Source organism: Lipotes vexillifer, unplaced genomic scaffold, assembly GCF_000442215.2.
Source record: "Lipotes vexillifer unplaced genomic scaffold, Lipotes_vexillifer_v1.1 scaffold740, whole genome shotgun sequence".
In the NCBI taxonomy this organism is placed as follows: domain Eukaryota; kingdom Metazoa; phylum Chordata; class Mammalia; order Artiodactyla; family Lipotidae; genus Lipotes; species Lipotes vexillifer.
The window spans coordinates 2704406-2725204 of NW_006778610.1; the positions used below are offsets into that span (position 1 = coordinate 2704406).

Below are 20799 nucleotides of genomic sequence, written 5' to 3' on the forward strand. Positions count from 1 at the left end.
GGCCACATATTGGGCGCCCCAGCCCTGGGGTCCAACACAGGGAAAAAGAGTCCCCTTAGCTGGTTAGAAAGCCAGTGGGACTAACAGGAAGGCTGAAAGAAACCTAGACAACGTTCACGAAGAGTGCACACAAACTTCCTCACTCTTGAAACAAGGTGCAGAAAGCAAATTGAAACTACACTGGACTCTGGAAGGTTTCCTGCGACCTCTCCAGCACATGCCCTAGTCTGAACCGAGCACCCGCTCAGGCCCCACCTGCTTTATGACACAGCTACATGCTAGGGTGAGTGCTGCTGCAGCTGAGGAGAATGCTCAGTTGCAAGGGACTGCCAGCCCAGACCCAGAATGGCATCTGAACGGGGTAAGAGCAGCCATTACTGGTGCTGACAGAAACAGTGCATCAGAAGTGGTCCTGGGCTTTGACTATGGCCAGGATCACCACAGCCCATGCCCAGATCTAGGCCAAGTGCCCACAATGGCCCCGCCTGCTCTACGGCGCAGTTCCACACTAGGGTGAGAGCTGCAGCAGCCGAGGGGAGTGCTCAGTTGTGGAAAAAAAGGCGGCTCAGATGGAACAGCATTTGAACAGGGCAGGGGCAGCCATTACTGGCACTTACAGAGGCAGCACATCAGAAGCAGTCTCAGGATCTGACAGTGGCTGAGGCCAACAGCCCACACCCAGACTCTCTTGCTCCAGCACTGCTCCCTTCTGGGGAGAGGGTACTGGTGCTGGGAGCGGGGAGAGCAAGAGCACACACTTTGAGGGAATGGAGCCAGCTTGGACCCAACTCTCTGGGCTTCTGCTCCAGCACCTTGGGACCTTCCCCTACCCCCAACAGGGGTGGTGTTGGCCATGGAACAGAGGAGAAGCCTCAGCTCTCACCTGGCTCTGGCCCTGCCCCTTCCACCTCCAATCCCATTGCCTACCAAGGTGATGGCTTCTAGCACACCCTGGGGAAAGATGTGACTCATGCTCACGTGAGATCTAGCTCTCCCACCAAAGGCACTGGGCACATTCAGACTATATAGGTCACTCCCACACAAGGATACCCCTTCAAGACCACAACAGGTAACTGTTTCACCTAATTTCACACAGACAGAGAAAGTTAAGTAAAACAATAAGACAAAGCAATTTGTTTCGATCAAAAGAACAAGAGAAAACCTCTGAAAAAACAACTAAGGAAACAGAAATAAGTAATTTGCCAGATAAAGAGTTTAATGCATTAGTAATAAGCATGCTAACTGAATTAGGGAAAAGAGTAGAGGAACACAGTGTGAATTGTAACAAGGACCAAGAAAGTATAAAAAAGAACCAGTCAGAACTTAAGAATAACTGAAATGAAAGACATACTAGAAGGAATTAATAGCAGACTAGGTGATACAGAAGAATGCACAACTGATTTGGAAGACAGAATAATGGAAATCACCCAATCAGAAGAACAAAAAGAAAAACAAATTTAAAAAATGAGGACTGTTTAAGGGACTTCTAAGACAACATCAAGCAAATCAACATTTGCATTATAGGGGTCCCAGAAGGAAGAAGAGAGAGAAAAAGGGGTCAAAAATATATTTGATCAAATTATGGCTGAAAACTTCCTGAACCTGAAGAATGAAACAGATAATCAGGTATAGGAAGCACAGAGACTCCCAAACAAGATGAACCCAAAAAGACCCACACTAAGATATACCATAATTAAAATGGCAAAAGTTAAAGAGAGAATTCTAAAGTCATCAAGAGAAAAACAGTCATATATAAGGGAACCCCCATAACGTTATCAGCTGATTTTTCTGCAGAAAGTTTGCAGGCCAGAAGGGAGTGGTATGATATTTTTAAAGTGCTGAAAAAGAAAAACCTGCAAACTAGGATAACCTACCTAGCAAGATTATCATTTAGAACTGAAGGAGAGATAAAGAACTTCTCAGACAAGCAAAAACTATGAGTTTATCAATACTAAATCTACCCTAAAAGAACTGTTAAAAGGTCTTCTCTAAGTGGAAGAGACTATAACATGAAGTAAGTATCTATAGAGAAGGAAAATCCCACTAGTAAAGGCAAATATATGGTAAAAGCTGAGGATCAACCACTCAAATAAGTTAGTATGAGATTAAAAGACAAAAACTTGTAAAAGGAACTATAACTACAATGAACAACCGTAAAGGGATAAACATGAAAATGTAAAATATGACATCAAAAACACAAAATGTGGGAGAGGGGATATATAGCTGTTAGCCTAACTGATGCCATCTTGGGCCCTTAGAGTCTCTCCTGTCCTTCCACTGACGCTACCCAGGACTGTACTATGCAGTAAATCACTTCTCTGTCATTAAGGGCTTTGAGTTAACAGATATTGTTTAATAATAATTAGGATCAGGTGGCCTCTATGCTCTGTTAGTCCCCAAACAATGACGAAAACCTTCACTGATGTATTCCTAGTGCCCACAAGACTAGTTACCCATTCATAAATTTAATTTAGGAATGCACATTCTGTTTCCAAGCACCTATCCCTCGCACCCTAGGTCAATTATAAAATTGTCCCAATGGCCCCTCAGCAGTGCAGACTGCACCTACTAATGCCTCCGTATCACTGTCTCCTCAATCCCAATTGCACCCTGTGAGTAAGTTACCCTATAATAAACTGACCCATTGATTATATGGGGCTGCCTGCCTCATCGTTTGGTCTCAAGATGCCTTCTCAGTTGGGTGGGAGTTTTCATTCCCACTGTCCTCTAACGGGGGAGTAAAAAATTATTCAAACACGTCTTTTAGAATGTGTTTGAACTTAAATGACTACCAAGTTAAAACAAGTAGATATAGTTATAGGTCAACATAAATAAATCCCAAGGTAACCACAAATCAAAAACCTACAATAAATAAACAAAAACTAGAGAGAAAAGAACACAAGCATACCACTAAAGAAAAATCATCAAGCCAAAAGGGAAGCAACTAAAATAATAATAAAAGAACAGAGAAGAACTACAAAAACAACCAGAAAACAAGTAACAAAATGGCAATGCCAATAAGTACATACCTATCAAAAATCACTTTAAATGTCAATGAACTAAATGCTCCAGTCAAAAGACATAGTGTGGTTACTGAGATTTTTTTAAAAAGGACCCATCTATATGCTACCTACAGGAGACTTACTTCAGACCTAAAGAAACACACAGACTGAAAGTCAGGGTGAGAAGAAGGTATTTCATGCTAATAAAACAACAAGAAAGTGGAGATAGCAATATTTATATCAGACAAAATAGACTCTAAAACAATGTCTATAACAAAACACACAAAAAAGGGCATTACATAGTGATAAAGGAATCAATACAAGAAGAGGCTATAATACTCACTAACATATATAAACCTAATAGAGGAGCACCTAAGTATATAAAGCAAATACTAACAGACATAAAAGGAGAAATTGACAATAATATAATAATAGTAGGGAACTTTAACACCCACTTACATCGATCCACAGATCATTCAGACAGAAAATCAATTAGGAAACAGTGGTCTCCAATGACACATTAGACCAGCTGGGCTTAATATCTACAGGACATTCTATGCAAAAACAGTAGAATACACATTCTTTTCAACTGCACATGGAATGTTCTCATGCTAGGCCATAAAATAAGCCTCAACAAACTTAAGAGGGTAGAAATTATATCAAGCATTTTTCAATCACAACCATATGAAACTAAAAATCAATTATAGGAAGAAAAATGGGAGAAACACAAACACACAGAGACTAAACAACATGCTACTAAGACACCAATGGATCAATGAAGGAATCAAAGAGATAATCAGAAAATACCTTGAGACAAATGAAAATGGAAATGCAACACTCCAAAATCTATAGGATGTAGCAAGAGCAGCTACAAGAGGCATGTTTATGGCAATACATACCTACCTCAAGAAACAAGAAAAATGTTACATAAACAAGCTAACCTACCATCTAAAGGAATTAGAAAAAGAAGAACAAAGGTCAAAGTCAGAAGAAGGAAGGAAATAATACAGATCAGAGAGGAAATGAATAAAATAGAGACAACCACCCTCCCCAAAACAGAAAGGATCAATGAAACCAAGAGCTGATTTTTTGAAAAGATAAACAAAATTGATAAACCTCATTAAGGAAAAAAAAGAGAGAAGGCCCAAGTAAATAAGAAGAGAAATAATAATTGATATCACAGAGATACAAAAAATCATAGGAGAATACTATGAACAGTTATATGCCAACAAAATGGACAACCTAGAAGAAATGGACAAATTTCTAGAAAGAGACAATGTTCCAAACTGAATCAAGAAGAAATCTGAACAAATGATCACTAGGAGTGAAACTGAACATATAATTACTGGTAGTGAAATTGAATTTGTAATTAAGAAAACCTCTCAGTGAACAAAAGTCCAGACCAGATGGCTTCAAAGGGGAATTCTACCAAACATACACAGAAGAGCAAATACCTATCTTTCTCAAACTATTCCAAAAAAAACTGAAGATGACAGAACACTCCCAAATTCATTCTATGAGGCCACCATTACCCTGATACCAAAATCAAAGACACTACAAAAAAAGAAAAGAAAATTATAGGCCAATATCTAAGATGAATATAGATGCAAAAATCCTCAATAAAATATTAGCAAACCAAATCCAACAATATATAAAAAGGGTCATATACCATGATCAAGTTGGATTTATTTCAGGGGCTTAAGGATGACTCAATATTCACAAAATCAATGTGACTGATATACCACATTAACGAGAGGAAGGATAAAAATCACATGATCATCTCAATAGACACAGAAATAGCATTTGACAAAATCCATTCATGATAAAAACTCTCAAAGTAGGTATATAGGGAACATATCTCAACATAATAAAGGCCATATATGATAAACCCACAGCTAACATTATACTCAACAGTGAAAAGCTAAAAGCTTCCCCTCTAAAATCAGGAACGAGACAAGGATGGCAACTCTCACCACTTCTATTTAACATAATATTGGAAGACCAAGCCACAGCAATCACACAAGAAAAACAAATAAAAGGCATCCAAATTGGAAGAAAATAAGTAAAACTGTCACTATTTGCAGATGACATAATACTATATATAGAAAACCCTAAAGTCTCCACCAAAAAACTATTAAAACGAATAAATGAATTCAGTAAAGTTGCAAGATACAAGACTAATAAACAAAAATCAGTTGCTTTTCTATACACTAATAGTGAACTATCAGAAAGAGAAAAGCAAGAAAACAATCCATTTAACATCACATCAAAAAGAAAAAAATACCTAGGAATAAACCTAACCAAGGAAGTGAAAGACCTATACTCTGAAATCTATAAAACATTAATGAAGGAAAATGAAGGTGATACAAAGAAATGGAAAGATATCCCCGTGTTCATGGACTGGAAAAAATACTGTTAAAATGTCCATAATACCCAAAGCAATCTGCAGATTTAATGCAATTCCTATCAAAATACCCATGACATTTTTCACAGAACTAGAACAAATAACGTTAAAATTTATATGGACCCATAAAAGACCCCTAGTTGCCAGAGCAATCTTGACAAAAGAGAACAAAGCTGGAGGTGTCACCCTCCCAGACTTCAGACAATACTACAAAGCTACAGTAGTCAACACAGCATGGTACTGGCACAAAAACAGACACAAAGATCAATGGAACAGAGTGGAGAGCACTGAAATAAACCCACACACTAATGATCAATTAATTTACAACAAAGGAGACAAGAATATACAATGGAGAAAAGACAATCTCTTCAATAGGTGGTGCTGGGAAAACTGAACAACTACATTTAAAAGAATGAAATTGTAACATTTTATGACAACATATATAAAAATAAACTCAAAATGGATTAAAGATCTGAAACCATAAAACTCCATAAATCATAGCAGTATTTTTGGGGATCAGTTTCCTAAGGCAAAAGAAACAGAAGCAAAAAGAAACAAATAGGACCTAATTAAACCTAAAAGCTTTTGCACAGCACAGAAAACCATCAACAAAACAAAAAGACAACCTACTGAATGGGAGAAAATATTTACAAATGATATGACCAATAAGGAATTAACATACAAAATATATAAACAACTCAGCATCAAAAACACAAACAACCGGATTAAAAATTGGGCAGAAGACCTGAATAGACAGTTTTCCAAAGAAGATATACAGATGGCCAACAGGCACATGAAAGGATGCTCAACATCACTAATCATTAGAGAAATGCGAATCAAAACCACAATGAGATATCACCTCATAGCTGTCAGAATAGCTATCATCAAAAAGTCTACAAATAAAAAATATCGGTGAGGATGCTGAAAAAGGCAACCCATTTACACTGTTGGTGGGAGTGTAAATTGGTGTAGTCACTATGGAAAATAGTGTGGAGGTTCCTCAAAAAACTAAAAATAAAACTACCATATGATCCAGCAATTCCACTGCTGGGTATGCATCTGAAGAAAAAAACACTAATTTGAAAAGATTCATGCACCACAATGTTCACAGCAGCATTATTTACAATAGCCAAGATATGGAAGAGACCTAAGTATCCATCAACAGATGAATGGATAAAGAAGATGTGGTATATATATATAAAATATATATTATATATATATATAATAAATTATATATATATATATATATAAAATGGAATAACACTAAGCCATAAAAAAGAATGAAATTCTGCTATTTGTAACAATGTGGATGGACCTAGAGCGTATTACACTTAGCAAAATAAGTCAGACAGAGAAAGACAAATATTTTGTTACCACTTACATGTGGAATCTAAAAAGTAAAGCAAATGAAGGAATATAATAGAATAGAAACTGACTCACAGATATAGAGAACAAACTAGTGGTTACCAGTGGGGAGAGGGAACAGGGGAATATGGCAAGATAGGTAGGGAATTAAGAGATACAAATTACTATGTGTAAAATAAATAAGCTACAAGGCTATACTGTATAGCACAGGGAGATACAGCTATTATTTTGTAACAACTTTAAATGGAGAATAATCTATAAAAATACCGGATCAATGTATTGTACACCTGAAATTAATATAATACTGTAAGTCAACTATACTTCAATTAAAAAGAAAACACATTTATAGCAGAATCATGAGAAGAATCTGGCCATAGAATTAAATTAGGCTTACAACTCAAACGTATTTTATGGTATGCATTATTGTTGCTCTGCTTTGTCATTATGTACAGAGTCAACAGGGTATGCACATTATGGTAATCACTCTTACTTTTAACATGTATATAGACAAAACAAGCAGTTCTGGGCGTATGTGCTCTGGGAGAAGAGAGGAAATGGAAGTTTGTGGTCTTTGCTCTCCTCCCACACTACCTCAACTTGACTAGTTTCAAGTATCATTCTTGTAACAAATATGTGAGCTCCTACTATGTGCCCACATGGTAGTAGGTTCTAAGGCACCTTCTTGATCTCAGGGTAAGAGACTGTGACCAGGATTCTAGTGTCCATCCTGCCCCACTCTAGAATACTTGGGCTGTGGATTTCCCTTGGGTTACAGAGATCCACAGGGTTCGAGCACTTCCTGGGAATCTTCCAGCTGTGCGTATTTGACTCATTTTCCTCCCTCTTACAAATTTAGAAGCCACCAACCACACTTTTCCCTTTCTCCCTCCCAAAAGGTAAATTTATATTATTTATATTAAAAAAACAAAAACAAAAACAAAAACCACGAACGAAGTAAAAACTCCACCTTGGATTGCTATAAAAAAATCCATCCATTACGAAGTCATTTGGTTTAAAAAGCAAACAATCCTGAGACTGCTGTGGGTTATGGTGGCATTTCCCAGGCAGTACTGAGACAGGCTGGGACCTGGGACCCTTTGCTGCAGTGCCTGCGCCTGGACGAACGTCTCCTCAAGAAACAAAATACAAAGAAACTATATGAGACTAAAAACAACTGCATGCATGTGCAGTTGGGGTAAATTTTGGATAACAACATACAAAGAGACCAAAAACCGAAGTGCCCCTTCTGAGGAGCCGGGAGCAGAAGCAGGGTACTGAGCCTGCCCCCTGCATACAGCACCACCAAAGGGGTGGGCGAACCCCCTAAGCCACTCTCCAGCCCATCCCTTGGACACACCCCTACCCTCACCCCATATAAGGAACCAGCTTGGCCTCCCTGAGTGAGCCAGAGAATCTGTTCCTTGTTCTCACTCCTCCTTGCTGAGGCACGGGCCCCAGTAAAGCCCTGCCTGAATTTCTTGTTTGGCCTCTTATCAATTTCTATTGATTAAGGAGGCTAAGAACCCTGGTTGGTAACAGTATGTCTTGGCAAACTGTCTTGGTCTGCTTCACAGGTTACAGGTGTTCCAAGATGCTGACCCTCAAAGTGGCAGGTGGAGCTGGGGCAGTCAGAGCTCCCAGGACAACCTCCTTTTGCTCTGAGCAACCTTTTCCTTCTCCTTTTACGCCAGTGTACGAGCACTAGCATCATTTTGTTGGTGTGCTGCGAAGTGAAAAAGGTTGGAAAGCACTGGCTTGCCTTAGCACACTTTCATGTTGTGGGAAATAGTTCAAGACTATTCAACTTGGGTAACCCCTGGCAGTCAACTCCCCTTTCTGGGCCTCGGTTAACTCACAGGTATGAAGAGGTGGTTACACTAAATGATCCCTAATGTCCCTTTCTAGTCCTACAGTATAATTACTGTGTAAGTTGTGAACTTCCCATATAACATCCTGAAAAATAACATTTTGTGAAGAAGAAAAAAGCACAGATTTGGAGTAAGACTTGGAGACTGCTCAAGACTTCAAGTTAATCCTTATTTAACAAATCTGATTAGATGCCTGCTACGTGCCAGAGAGCCGTGATTGACAGTAGGATTATAACTAAAGCATAGAAGCAAAGTCCCTGTTCTCTTCAAGCTTATAATCCACTGGGAACCACAAACCAAAAAAAGGCAATTACAATTTAGTGGCATAAAGACTAAACTGGGGAGAAATACAGAGTGCTGTGGGTATGTGACAGGGGTACGCATCCCAGCTTTGGTAGGGAAGCTTTAGTGCGGGATGTGACACCAGGACCAGACTTAAAGAAAAGCAGGAGCTGGAGGGCACGTGGGGTGGGAGGTGGGTGTGTGGGAGGTGGGTGCGGACGGTGTGGGGGAAGATGACATTCTAGGCAGAGGGAAGACCATCTGCCAAGTCCCTTAGTGGCGCAGTACGTTGGGAACTATACGACTGGAATTTTAAGCATTAATTCAAATAAGGGAGTGATATGACAGGTTAGGAAAAGCCCTGTGGCTGCAGAGTGGAGAATAAACTGGAGGTGGGCAGATCCAGTGGCTGCTAAGTCTACAAATACTCAGATTATGTAATTAGTCAGGGAAGGGAACCAAAAAGGGAGGGTTTAAAAGCGTATTCCTTTCAGTTATGCTTGCAGAAGTCAAACAAGGTTTCCTAGAAGAGGAGGCAGAGCCAGGTCTTAAAGGATAAAAAGGAATATACAATAGCACCTTGTTTTTTAAAATTTTTTGTATTTCTATTTTTTTTTGATGTTCAGATGAAACAATAACTGAACGTTAAAAATTAGGTAGGGATATATTTAAAAGATACTTGAAAAATTCTCTTTAGCTAAACCCACTTTCAGTGAAATGACTCTTCCATGTCATGCCTGAGAGGGCTTTTTCTTCAGCCTTCTTTACATTTTTATACAATCTTCCTGAGTGACAGACCCAGAATCTAAACTCCCCGTACATGCATCGTGATGATTCTTAAATCCCTAACTCCAGCTCAGCCCTCTCTCCTGGCTTTTATATCCACCTTCACCTTGGGATCTCCACCAAATGTAGTAAAAAATTCATAAATCAACGCAAGACTGTGAGATGTGAAAAAAAAATGAGTATTCTTAAAACCAGTTGAGGAAAAGCAGGCAGTAAGTTGGCTTGTTTAGAAGCATTACAATGAGTTCATATAATACAGAATCCAGAAAAGTATAATTACATGTGCAAAAGACCATTTCTTAAAATTACATGACTATCAAAAGCAACGATGCCACCTGACTTTCAAGAAATTATTTTCAGAGTGTATTTTATAATTAACACCTATAAAATATTTAAAATTGAGTTTTACATAGTAAGTTCTTTTTCTACAGTATCCCTATATAGAAATTTATACCCTGCAAAAAAGAATGCACTTCACCATAGCAACAGTTCTATATCAACTCCTACTCAAGTTAGAAAAAGCATATGTAAAAGAAATGAATATTCTGGAATATTCTGAGGTGCTTGCTGGAATAAATCACTCCACTTATTTTGTAAAAATTTAAAAGTAAGAGTTCAACGCTTCTTTGAAACATTCCTGTAATTAGGCTAATTTAGTTTCTCAAATCTTGCTTTTTTAAATAGTGTAATACATTACTTAAAAGAGGGGGGAAAAAAAGAATAAAAAAAGGAAAAAAACAAATTCAATGTCAAGAATAACATACTTGATTGGTGTTTTGGGGGATGGGAATAACAACAGGAAATGATGTTTCAAGTGATTTATAAGTAAACCAAGGTACTATATGGTACAACTCTATTACTTTCTCAAGAAAAGTTACACCCTACTGGTATTATGGAAACTGAAAAAGAAATTCTTACGTTCACAGAGACTTCCTGTAATAAGTACTTCCAAGTACTTATTAACTTGGTTTGATAAATTAAGTAACTTACAAATTCCCTAATGAGAATAAACATGTTTACAGACACTGGGGATCTGGTTATGTACTCCTACAAGTCTCTGTATGATATTGCCAACGAAAAATTGCCACTTGCCATCTGCCTCTACAAGGACTAAGTCACAAACCACTGCAACCGCTGACCTTCAACACACCCTGGAAGGAGTTCAGGGTGGAGATCAGGAATAAGGCACTCTGTGCTCTGGGAAAAACTGGCAGAACAGGGCTTCAGATAGTTAGATACTTTGAGGAGAACATTTTGAGCCCAATTCTTGCACCTCCTCCTATCTAGAAAAGCACTAAAATCATTAATGGTGACATCTGCTCCTCGTAACTAGCAGCAAGCCTCCGCCAAAACATGTACTTGACTGCACGCACCCCCTTCACTAAAGTCATATGTAACACTGATCTTTCCCCCCACCTCTTTGGAGCAGTTTCTCAGAGCTATCTGAAATGCTGTCTCCCAGGCTATAGCCCTCATGTTGTCCCACATAAAACTTAACTCAAAACTCTCACGTTGTGCATTTTTTTAGTTGGCAATATCAGAATGTATTGTTAAACTTGATGTAATTCAAAGCATTTCCTTTTGCTCACCACCCTTGTGGTCAACCAAATTCACCAGGCTCACATCTCTGTCACCCTTGCTCACAGCCCAAGATGGAATACTCTGTGATATTCTCAACTCCCTTGCTCTCCTGGGCTTCATTTCTCTGACCTAATTTCCAACTGCTCCCCTACATTTCAATTTTCTCACTATCCTCTGAAAAATTCCCCAATACTTCTATGTTTCTAACTTCCTTGCTTAACACCTCCTTCATACGTTGACTTAGACTGAAAGCTGGCTGTTATTCCCCTGCAGTCCTCTCATTTCAAGGATGAGTTTTTTTGCCACATCCTGTCACATGTATCTCAGGGTTCAAACGTTCTCCCATATCTGCTTCCTCAGGGCTTTACCATCTCTACTTGTCTTCACTGCAGGCATCTACATCTACCTCCAGGTCACCAGTCTCCATCCCTCGCAATCTCTGACACCTGGACCATCTTCACCTTCCACTACAAATCCTGTTGTTTTAGATGATTTCAACGTGCGTATGGTTGCCTTTTTCTCAAATGCTGTTCCGTGATCTCCTCATCTCCGAAGACCTTCTCCACTTCCGCTACTCACCTTCCACGGCCATACCTAGGATCCTGCCCTCACCCAGAACACTACCTCTGAAATCTTGAAGTCAGGCATCTCATTCTCTGATACAATCTCTCTCACTACATATTAATTCTTCCATCTCATCACCAGATAATTTTCCTCTGTGTTGACAAAGACTCCCTCCTTGACTAAATTCTAGTCAGGCTCCTCTGAGCCCTCTTCTTGACTAGGCCCCAGCCTTGGCCTATAACAACTGCAACCCTCTCATTTACCCTCCCCACTAAGAGACCAGAACAAAAGCCAGCAGAGCCTCTAACTGCTCAAGGCTGCATTCTTGGGATGACCCCAGTCCCCCTTAAAGTGCCTGCCTACAAAAGCACAACACTGCCAAGAGAATTTATACTTGTTCCAGCCAAAACGTGGTGATAGGCAGATAGACCCCGAACCTTCTCTTAGAGCAGTTACTTCAGAAAGCTTGCAATTATAAATCCTTTCTCTGCCCCTCTAAGAGGTAAATCTTCTACCACCTAGGGCTGCATGAAATGCAAACATTCATGGAAATAACTCTCACTGTCCTTCTCAGTCCCTGTGGGAGGGTATTAGCAACAGTTGCCAGTTAATAAACCCAGAAGGGTCTCACACTAACCAATCCCCTTTCTCAATTTTTCTGTTCCCATTTCCTTGAACCTGCCCACGCCCACCACTCCTCCCTACTCCCTCATTCTCCCTTTAAGACACCCAGTCACCTCTGTACAAACTGAAGTTGAATTCAGTTCAAGCTGGACTCTTTTCCCTATGCAATAATATTAATGAATAAAACTACCCTTACTACTTTAATTAGTGTGTGGTAGTATACAGCTCTGTTTATCTTTGACAATGTAATTCTATGTAACACACCAACACACACACACACACACACACACACACACACACACACACAGTTCACTTTTTTCCCCAGCTTTAATCATTCTCTTGCTAGTATTCTCAATCCTTTAGGAAAAAAAAAAATCTAAATTCCTTAACATGGCTTTAAACAAATTGGCCTCTTCCTTATTTCTGACACTTTTTTCTTTACACTCTATGTCCCAACCTACCTCAACATCCTTCAGTTCCCTGAACCCACCCTGTCTCACTCCCAGACTTTACCATGCTAGTTTCTGACCTGGAATACTCCTCTCCATTTCCCTGGCCTGCACTGACTCACTCTCTTCAGTCAATATTTCATCCCTGCGAAACTTCGCAAATGCTCCCCCCTACGTTGGGTTAGGTCAACCTGCTACGTGCTCCATGACACCTGGTCTCCTGTACCCTAGCCTGACCAAGCTGTATTGTAATAAACTATCTTCTCTGCTAGACCACCAGCTCTCTAAGGGCAGGGATATTTCTGTCTTGCTTTCCACTCTCTGTCCTAATACTCTGCTTCACTACCTGGGGCTAAATAGGAACTCAGTAAGCATGTGTTAAATGAATAAGTATTTTAAATCATTAATGTAGTATAAGAGAACTCTAGCTCATATAACAAAAATTCTTATCATTGAAATCAGCTGAAGCATCTGTGATTCTTTCACAGAATGTCTGAAAACAGTAGAGCAAAAGACAAAGCCTATACTATACACCAACAGGAATCTGCAAAACCATGGTATGATTCTACCCCATTAGCATCTGCGAGCATTTATAAATATAAAATATTTTCCCTGGATTACCAAGGATAACTAATTAAGGCTAATCCTTTAGTTGCTAAATTGTTCCCTCTATAGATAGCCTTTCATTGGAAATAGCACTGATTCCATATTTGGTGGTGAATATAAAACTACAGCCAAGGATTAGTTGATTTAAAGCCTAAGGTAAAACTTGTGTAAGTTTTTAAAACATTACTTGGTATTTAAAAGTTTGAGACTAGTGTTATCATCTTTCACTTATTTTTGGCCATGATGTGATACTTACCAACAAATTTGTGCTATTGGGAACATACTGGTCCTGTTCTCCCAGCAGCACGTCAATCACAGGGTGCCGGCCATTTTTTATTATGATTTTCCTTTCTTCTTGTAGAGTTGGTCTGCGAAAAGAAGCATGTTTCAATTTACAAGGCAAGGAAACAGGCTTTAAAAAAATCTCTAAAAGCATGAAAATTTTTGTGGCCAGTCTGTCAGACACACAACAAAACCTTAAACACGGACTTTAAGAACATATGTTCAGAATAAGTCTTTGAGTATAAAAGTTAAATTTCAACTGTAGAATCAGAATTGGAAAGACAATTATTATAATTATAGTGCTCTGAAGCACAAACTTTAGCAGAGTCTTATGATGGCTCCATAACTACCTTTATAAGATCCTTTTTATTTTTTATTTTTCTACTATTCTCTAAAATATTTTCATTAATAAAAATTACAGTTCAGATTATTGCTACTTAAATCATTTTTAGTAATAAGCAAAATAAAGAAAATCAGGCAAAATTATTTCTAGATTTAATTATTACATTAATAAAAATTGTGTGTTGGACTTGGGGACAGAAGGACCTAAAATTTTCATATTCGGTTTAATTAAAACATCTTTATATGGTCTTTAGTATCTTTCACTTTTTTTGATATAAAAAATGTTTGTTTGCTTTGCTGGTTTTGTTTTTTAAGGTTTTATCTTCCTGTTTTTATCTATAGCTTTATCTATCCAAGCTCTTGTGAGCACTGTCCTTCTGTCTGTCTCCTCCCCAGGGGTTACCACTGAGAGCAGTTTGGAGTCTACTCTTTCCAACCTTCTTCTCTGCATTTAAGTTTATATACACTCATTGTATTGCTTTGTGATTTCTTCTTAAAAAAAAAAAAAAGAATCATACTGTAAGATATCATTCCACAACTACTTTTTTTCCCCCTTAATATTCCTCAATACATATAAAAGGCAAATTTCACCATTTACCATACGGGTCCAATGGACTCTTTCATTTATTTTTTAAATATTTCTAAGTCATTTTACAAGTAATATGTAGAACTGCAAATAATAGTGAAAAAAATCATGACAAATTTTAGTAAGAATTCAAATACAGCAAATCTCAAATTTCTATTCTATATTTTCCTGGTTTTGAAGGCATATATACCTGGAATGGGCAACACACTGTGAATGTAAATAACTGTTCATAAGCTGTCATGCATGCACCTGGACCATATTCATTTATAAATACTAATTCTAGATTTCAATACATTTCTAATAGGTTTTAGCTTATCATTATTTCTGATTCTTTTACCACTTGCAACAAAAATGCAATGTTTGAAGAATTTCTGAAATCTTTTAAAGCTCATAATTTTGTAAAAGAGAAGACAGCCATCTTCTTTGCTTCATAACTGCAAAACATTTTTGCACTTAACGTTTATAAATACAATTAGAATAATCAATCAAATGAGTATTTTTATTTTATATCATCTATTTTCTTTCAATCTCCTGCCTTCAGCACCTATCCACCAGCAAACAGTATCAAGTAAATTTTAGTGCACAAATATCAAAAAAGAATACTCCCAGACGTCCTTTTAGCCAAACAGGATGGTCCCGTTTCTTGTCACTAAGTATTGCATGCTGTGTGTTTCCTTTGGAATAACAAACTGGATAAGAATACTACATTTCATTTTGCCCTCACAAATAAATTACTCACACGCTAATTCTTGAGTTGGAGACAGTGCACCTAGGATATTATTATCCATACACTCATAATCTGATATTTTGTCTACACAAGAAATTTCACCACCATCATTAGTATCTAGAGCACTGCTATCTTTCCCTTCACATTCATCTTTTGAATAACCTAGTAACAATAAAATGTCTCCCATCAGTTTTTTTCTCTTTGCTATTATGCGTGAGAAATGAAAAATTCTGAGTTCTCTACTGTGTTCACTCAAAGTTAGAAGCAAACTACAAGAGTGGCATCTCCAGTCTTCTTATATACCTTCTTGAAAGATGATGTAACTCTTCGGAAAATACAATGAGAAAAATGAAGAATGATGTGACAGTGATTTCTGTCTTAATTTTGCACCATCATTCTCCAGCTTCCTTCTTATTTTAAACTTTTACAGCATATTGGGAAAAATTGATAAACAGTGATGAAATCATTCCTGGGATGATGAAATAGTAAAGCATTCCAGACATAAGATAAAAATCATTAAAGATCCCAAAATGCATCTTTGATTTATAAAAGTGTCCCATGGACCCATCTGGTAAATGCAAGACAGAATAAATTTTACTCTCCTTTTAAAAAAAAAAAAAAAGGTAAATTGTCTCTTTGTTCTTTGGAAGAACTTTAAAGAGCTCAAAGCTGAAATTAGGTCCAGTGAACCCTGATGGCATGGAATACAGAAGATTACAGATCATTCCTTGTCAGAACTTCAGCATTCTTTGGAAGGTGCTGAATAATAATAAGTTAGCTGTTCTCCACTGTTGAACATTTAGACTGTCTAGATTTTCACTGTTATAAACAATGCTCCAATGAACACCCATATATATGTGTGCATGTGCATATTTCCAAGTGTTTCTCTAAACCAGAGGAAATTCCTGAAGCAGAATTTCCAAATCATAGGGTATGCATATTTTTTAACAGACGAGATACCTGTATCAATTTACCCTCCCACCAGCAGGATATGAAAGGTGACTTTTCATACACTTATCTAAAGTTGGTATTATCAAACTTTCTAATTTTTAACAGTGTGACCTCATTGCTTTAATTTGCAATCACTGATTCCTAAGGTTGAATGTTTTTTCATCAATTTCTTGGCCACTTGCTGGTCTTTTTCAGCTTAACATCCTATCAATGAACTCCTCAAGTGCTTAGACTCACAACTTTCACATATAAGCACATTTCTGAACTTACTCAAAACACCAAGAAATACTACTTGCCTAAATAAATACTTAAATTCTTCTTAAATATATCTGGCTAACAAAACCCCAAGAATGTACACTCACATGTCTCAAAGAAAGTCACTAAAGTATCTTCCGAGTAAACAATTCGAAATCATCCTTTGGAAAAGGACATTTAAAATTACAAGAAAAGCACAGTTTTTTAATTTTAGGGTATAATTTTAAAATACAGTTTTTACCTAAATGGGTTATGAATCTACTGTAAAAGAAAAAAGATGAAACCAACTGTAAGCAATAGCAGTTTTAAAATAAAATTCTAAGAGCTCTGCCAAGTGAAATCAACATATATTCATGACATTGATATGATTTCCCAGGAAGGTTTTCACTAAAGTGAATAAAAATTTGAGTGATTTTTTTCTGCTCTAAAATCTACATTGACTTATTCTGTTACTATCAAAATTACATAATGACAAAACACTTCCTGGTGTAGTAAGAAGCAAATGATTATTCAGAGAGCTGAGATGATATATTAGGACAGGACAGTTACAGCAAGAAAGATATGAAAATCATGTTGAGGGCATTTTGTGGCACTGAAGAGAAAGAACTGAGAAAATCTGGATTCTGCCTGAAAAGAATGAAACATTGAACTTGAACAAATTTACTTGTTTTATATTTTTAAAATTGCATCATTCTCCTTTAAATGCCCCAGAGAAACAAGACATAATCCATATTAATAAAACAGTATAATGTCCAGAATACAAATTGGGTAGAAAGACCTAGAATAAGAACTTCTGCATAAAGATTTAGACTCCAGTGAATAAAGTGCCCTAATAGCATTTAGAAAGAAGAGACTGTAATTATGAAGCCAAATAATCAATTTTAACTGCAATAACTCAGATGCACTGAAATCTTTAAACAAGTTGGAAATCTAAGGAAAAAAAAGTATAAACTTCAGATACTTAAGTACTAGTTTAGATTAGATAAACGTTTCCTATTTCATAGCTATTTACACTCAATTTTATGGCTGCTAAAAGAGAGACTGAGTATATTACTTAAAGGTTATGGCGTGATTTTTCATTTCAATTTTTCAGGTGGATTTTTCTTAATATAAAATATATAGTATCCAATTTGAATAGTATTTTAGTGTGCAAAATTTCCTGAAATTGTCTTACTAATAGAAGAGGTGGTTTGGAACAATCCTACTGAGGACAAGAGGTTGGATAAAGTACAGAAAACAGCTAATTGAAGGCTCCTGACAACTAACAGGACAGCAAGGAATTACCAGGGCAGGATCGGGGGCAGAACAGAGGGTCAGGGAGACTGTTTGCCAATTACTGAGGGAACGGCTGACACTGAGCACTATGGACAGCTTTACTCTGGATTGAGATACCAAAAGGCTGCGCATCAGGCATAAGAGTGCATTTGAAGTGAGAAATGCAGATTCTGAATCTTTGAACCTTTGAATATTTGAGTCTTTGAATCTCTGAATCACCTCAAGCCCTGATAAGGACTAAGTGATGCCAGAACGTTAGTGTATCGAGATGTAACTCTTTCAGAAGAAATATAACATCAAATTATTTCTACAAATGATTTTGCAAATACAATGCCTAGAAGATAATCAAAATAACCAGGCATTCAAGGAGATACATGAATGAAAATGAACAGAAACAACAGACAATAGACACAGGCCCACAAGGACTACAGATATTCAAATCATCAGACACAGACTTTCAGATAACTATGCTTACCATGTTCACAGAGACAGACAAGATTGCAAATTGACAGAAAACGAAAAATGATTTTTAAAAAATAAATTATTATAGGTATGAAACATACTAAAAACCCTTAAGCTCAGATATTTTTTATTAAAGACAAAAAACTTTTACAATACTTAATTCTTTCTGATTTTTGAATAAACATCTGTGAGTAACAATTGCTGTTTATTAAGTGCTTATCATCTACCTGGCCCTGCTTAGAAGTTTCATAATGTCTTTATCACATTTAATTTGCACAACATTTCTAAGAGGCAGGTGTTATTTTGTCAATGCAGAAACTGAGGATCAGACAGGTTACAAAACTTGTTTAAAGTCAGTTGTCAAAAACCAGGCTGGTATTTAAAACTATGCCCCTAAGAGATGATTAGGTCATAAGAGCAGAACCCTCAAGAATGGGCTAGTATTCTTATAAAAGAGACCCGAGAGAGCCCCCAATAGGGCAATGCCCACAGGAGTCACAGAGAGCCACCTGTGCAAAATTCCGGTCTGGGGCAGCTGCCAGAGTGAGCTCAGGCACAGAGCACCAGCAGAAGTGGGGCCACCAAAGAGACCTACCTCATGGGCAGGGCCCAGGCACAGAGCCACTGTGGGAGCTGGGTGGCCTGGAGCCCTAGGGGCCCAACCTTTGCCAAGCAAATCTATGGGAACAGGACTGCCACCCCAGTGGGTCGGGAAAGCAGGACCCTTGTGCCCCAGTGGGCCTAGAGGATAGAGCACTGAGTCAAAGATTTAGCTGAAGCTTAAGATTTGGACTTCAGGAAGAGCAACTGAGTGCAATTTGCCTCAAAATGAATCATACCTTAACTCTCCCCCATATCTGATTTAGATGATATTTAAATGAGACTTTTATAATTATAAAGTTAAACATATCATAAAGTGTTCCAGCAAACGCTAACGAATGAAAGGATTGCTCCTTTATGAAAATGTCACCCACATAAACCTAAAAATTGAAATATGTAACATTCCCCTCTAGTTATAGTGAATATCTGCTTTCATTGTACTCAATGGTACAGCAAGAAAGGAATTTCTTAATTTTAAATCAAGCTATATGTGTATGACATTCAGCTTTACCAAGAGTTCAACATATTTGAGTAATTGTAATACCTTACAATAAAAACACTAAAATTAATTGAATAATTCTATCTGTTCTAAAGCACTGGAAAAGGGGAGAAATTAAAAAACACATTACCTGCAGTAATCTCCTTGCTTAGCGACCTTGGCCAGGGAGAAAATGCAGTCAACAGTTGCTAGGTGATGTACTGCTTTACAAAAGGAGTGATAATGTTCACTGAAATTCCTACAGAAACAACAACAAAAAGGTGAGCAAATTGATTTCTTAGACCTGTAAAAGCTGCACAATAAGTAATCACTTTGTTAGCTAAGATGAGCATAAACAAAATAACCAGGCATACCTAGCGGTTAAGAAAGGTGGAAATTACAGTGAACTACTTTTCTGTTTAATAACTTGATTATTGAGGCTTCTTTTTGTTTCACTTGGAAAGAAATATATATATTTAAAAGTTTCTATACAAAAGACGTCTACTATTAATACCTTATTGCACATTTCATCTGACCATGACACTTCAACTCAGACCTAATGAACACTAATGTAGTGATCATTTTCATTTAGCTTAAATAATGTCATGAACTACCCAAATGGGTCAGACTCCCTTTGTGCTTCTCCTTCACAGCGTCATCCAAACTAGGAATAACAGTTTTATTATCTTTCTCTTACACTGACCGGAAACTTCTCGATGGTAGAACCCAAATCCATCTGATTTACTTATTTAACATCTAGCCCATAGAGTTGACACTGTAATAAATTTCACTGAAGGCAAGCAAGAAGAAAGGTACTTTTTTTCAGTAACCGTCAGTTGTCTTATTAATAATTCATATAGAAATTAAATCTTAGACTTGTTTTTCGATAGGTGTGCCACTGATTCAAATCTTTGGCCAATTAAGTAGCTGGTCATCTAAAAGCTTAAAAGATTTTACTGAAAGGCTTATTCAAGAAAAAATATAGGAATGTATCCAGGGGGTTTCCTTCTCTTTGTTTTTTTTTTTTGCTTAGATTATCCCATTATCTCTTGTCACAGGAGTCCCTTATACCCTTTTAAAGAAGATCCCCACAAAAGTGATGACTGTTATGCTGAATGCTTCTCTTAAAAAATATTTCTGCATTGTACTGTGGGTTTCAGAAACTTAGAGATTTAGTCTGTTTGCTTCTTAAATCCAAAGGTTTTTAGAGTTCTTCCTAGTTTGAAAACGACATCCAGATTAAGCTACTATGTGATTAGTTATTACTATAATATTGTATTGATTTTTTAGAGTCTGTAATTTCTGATTTT

The 20799-nt window shown here is 37.4% G+C and overlaps 1 protein-coding gene across 1 annotated transcript in view; it reads right to left on the reverse strand.

Moving 5' to 3' along the window:
- Positions 1 to 20799, reverse strand: part of LOC103071096 (DNA mismatch repair protein Msh3-like) — a gene marked incomplete at its 5' end in the record, with an annotated part of 82825 nt that overhangs the window by 47008 nt on the left and 15018 nt on the right. The window contains 2 exons of the mRNA XM_007451723.1: positions 13788 to 13899; positions 19641 to 19748. Coding sequence (XP_007451785.1) covers positions 13788 to 13899; positions 19641 to 19748 — 220 coding nt within the window. The remainder of the gene's footprint in view (positions 1 to 13787; positions 13900 to 19640; positions 19749 to 20799) is intronic.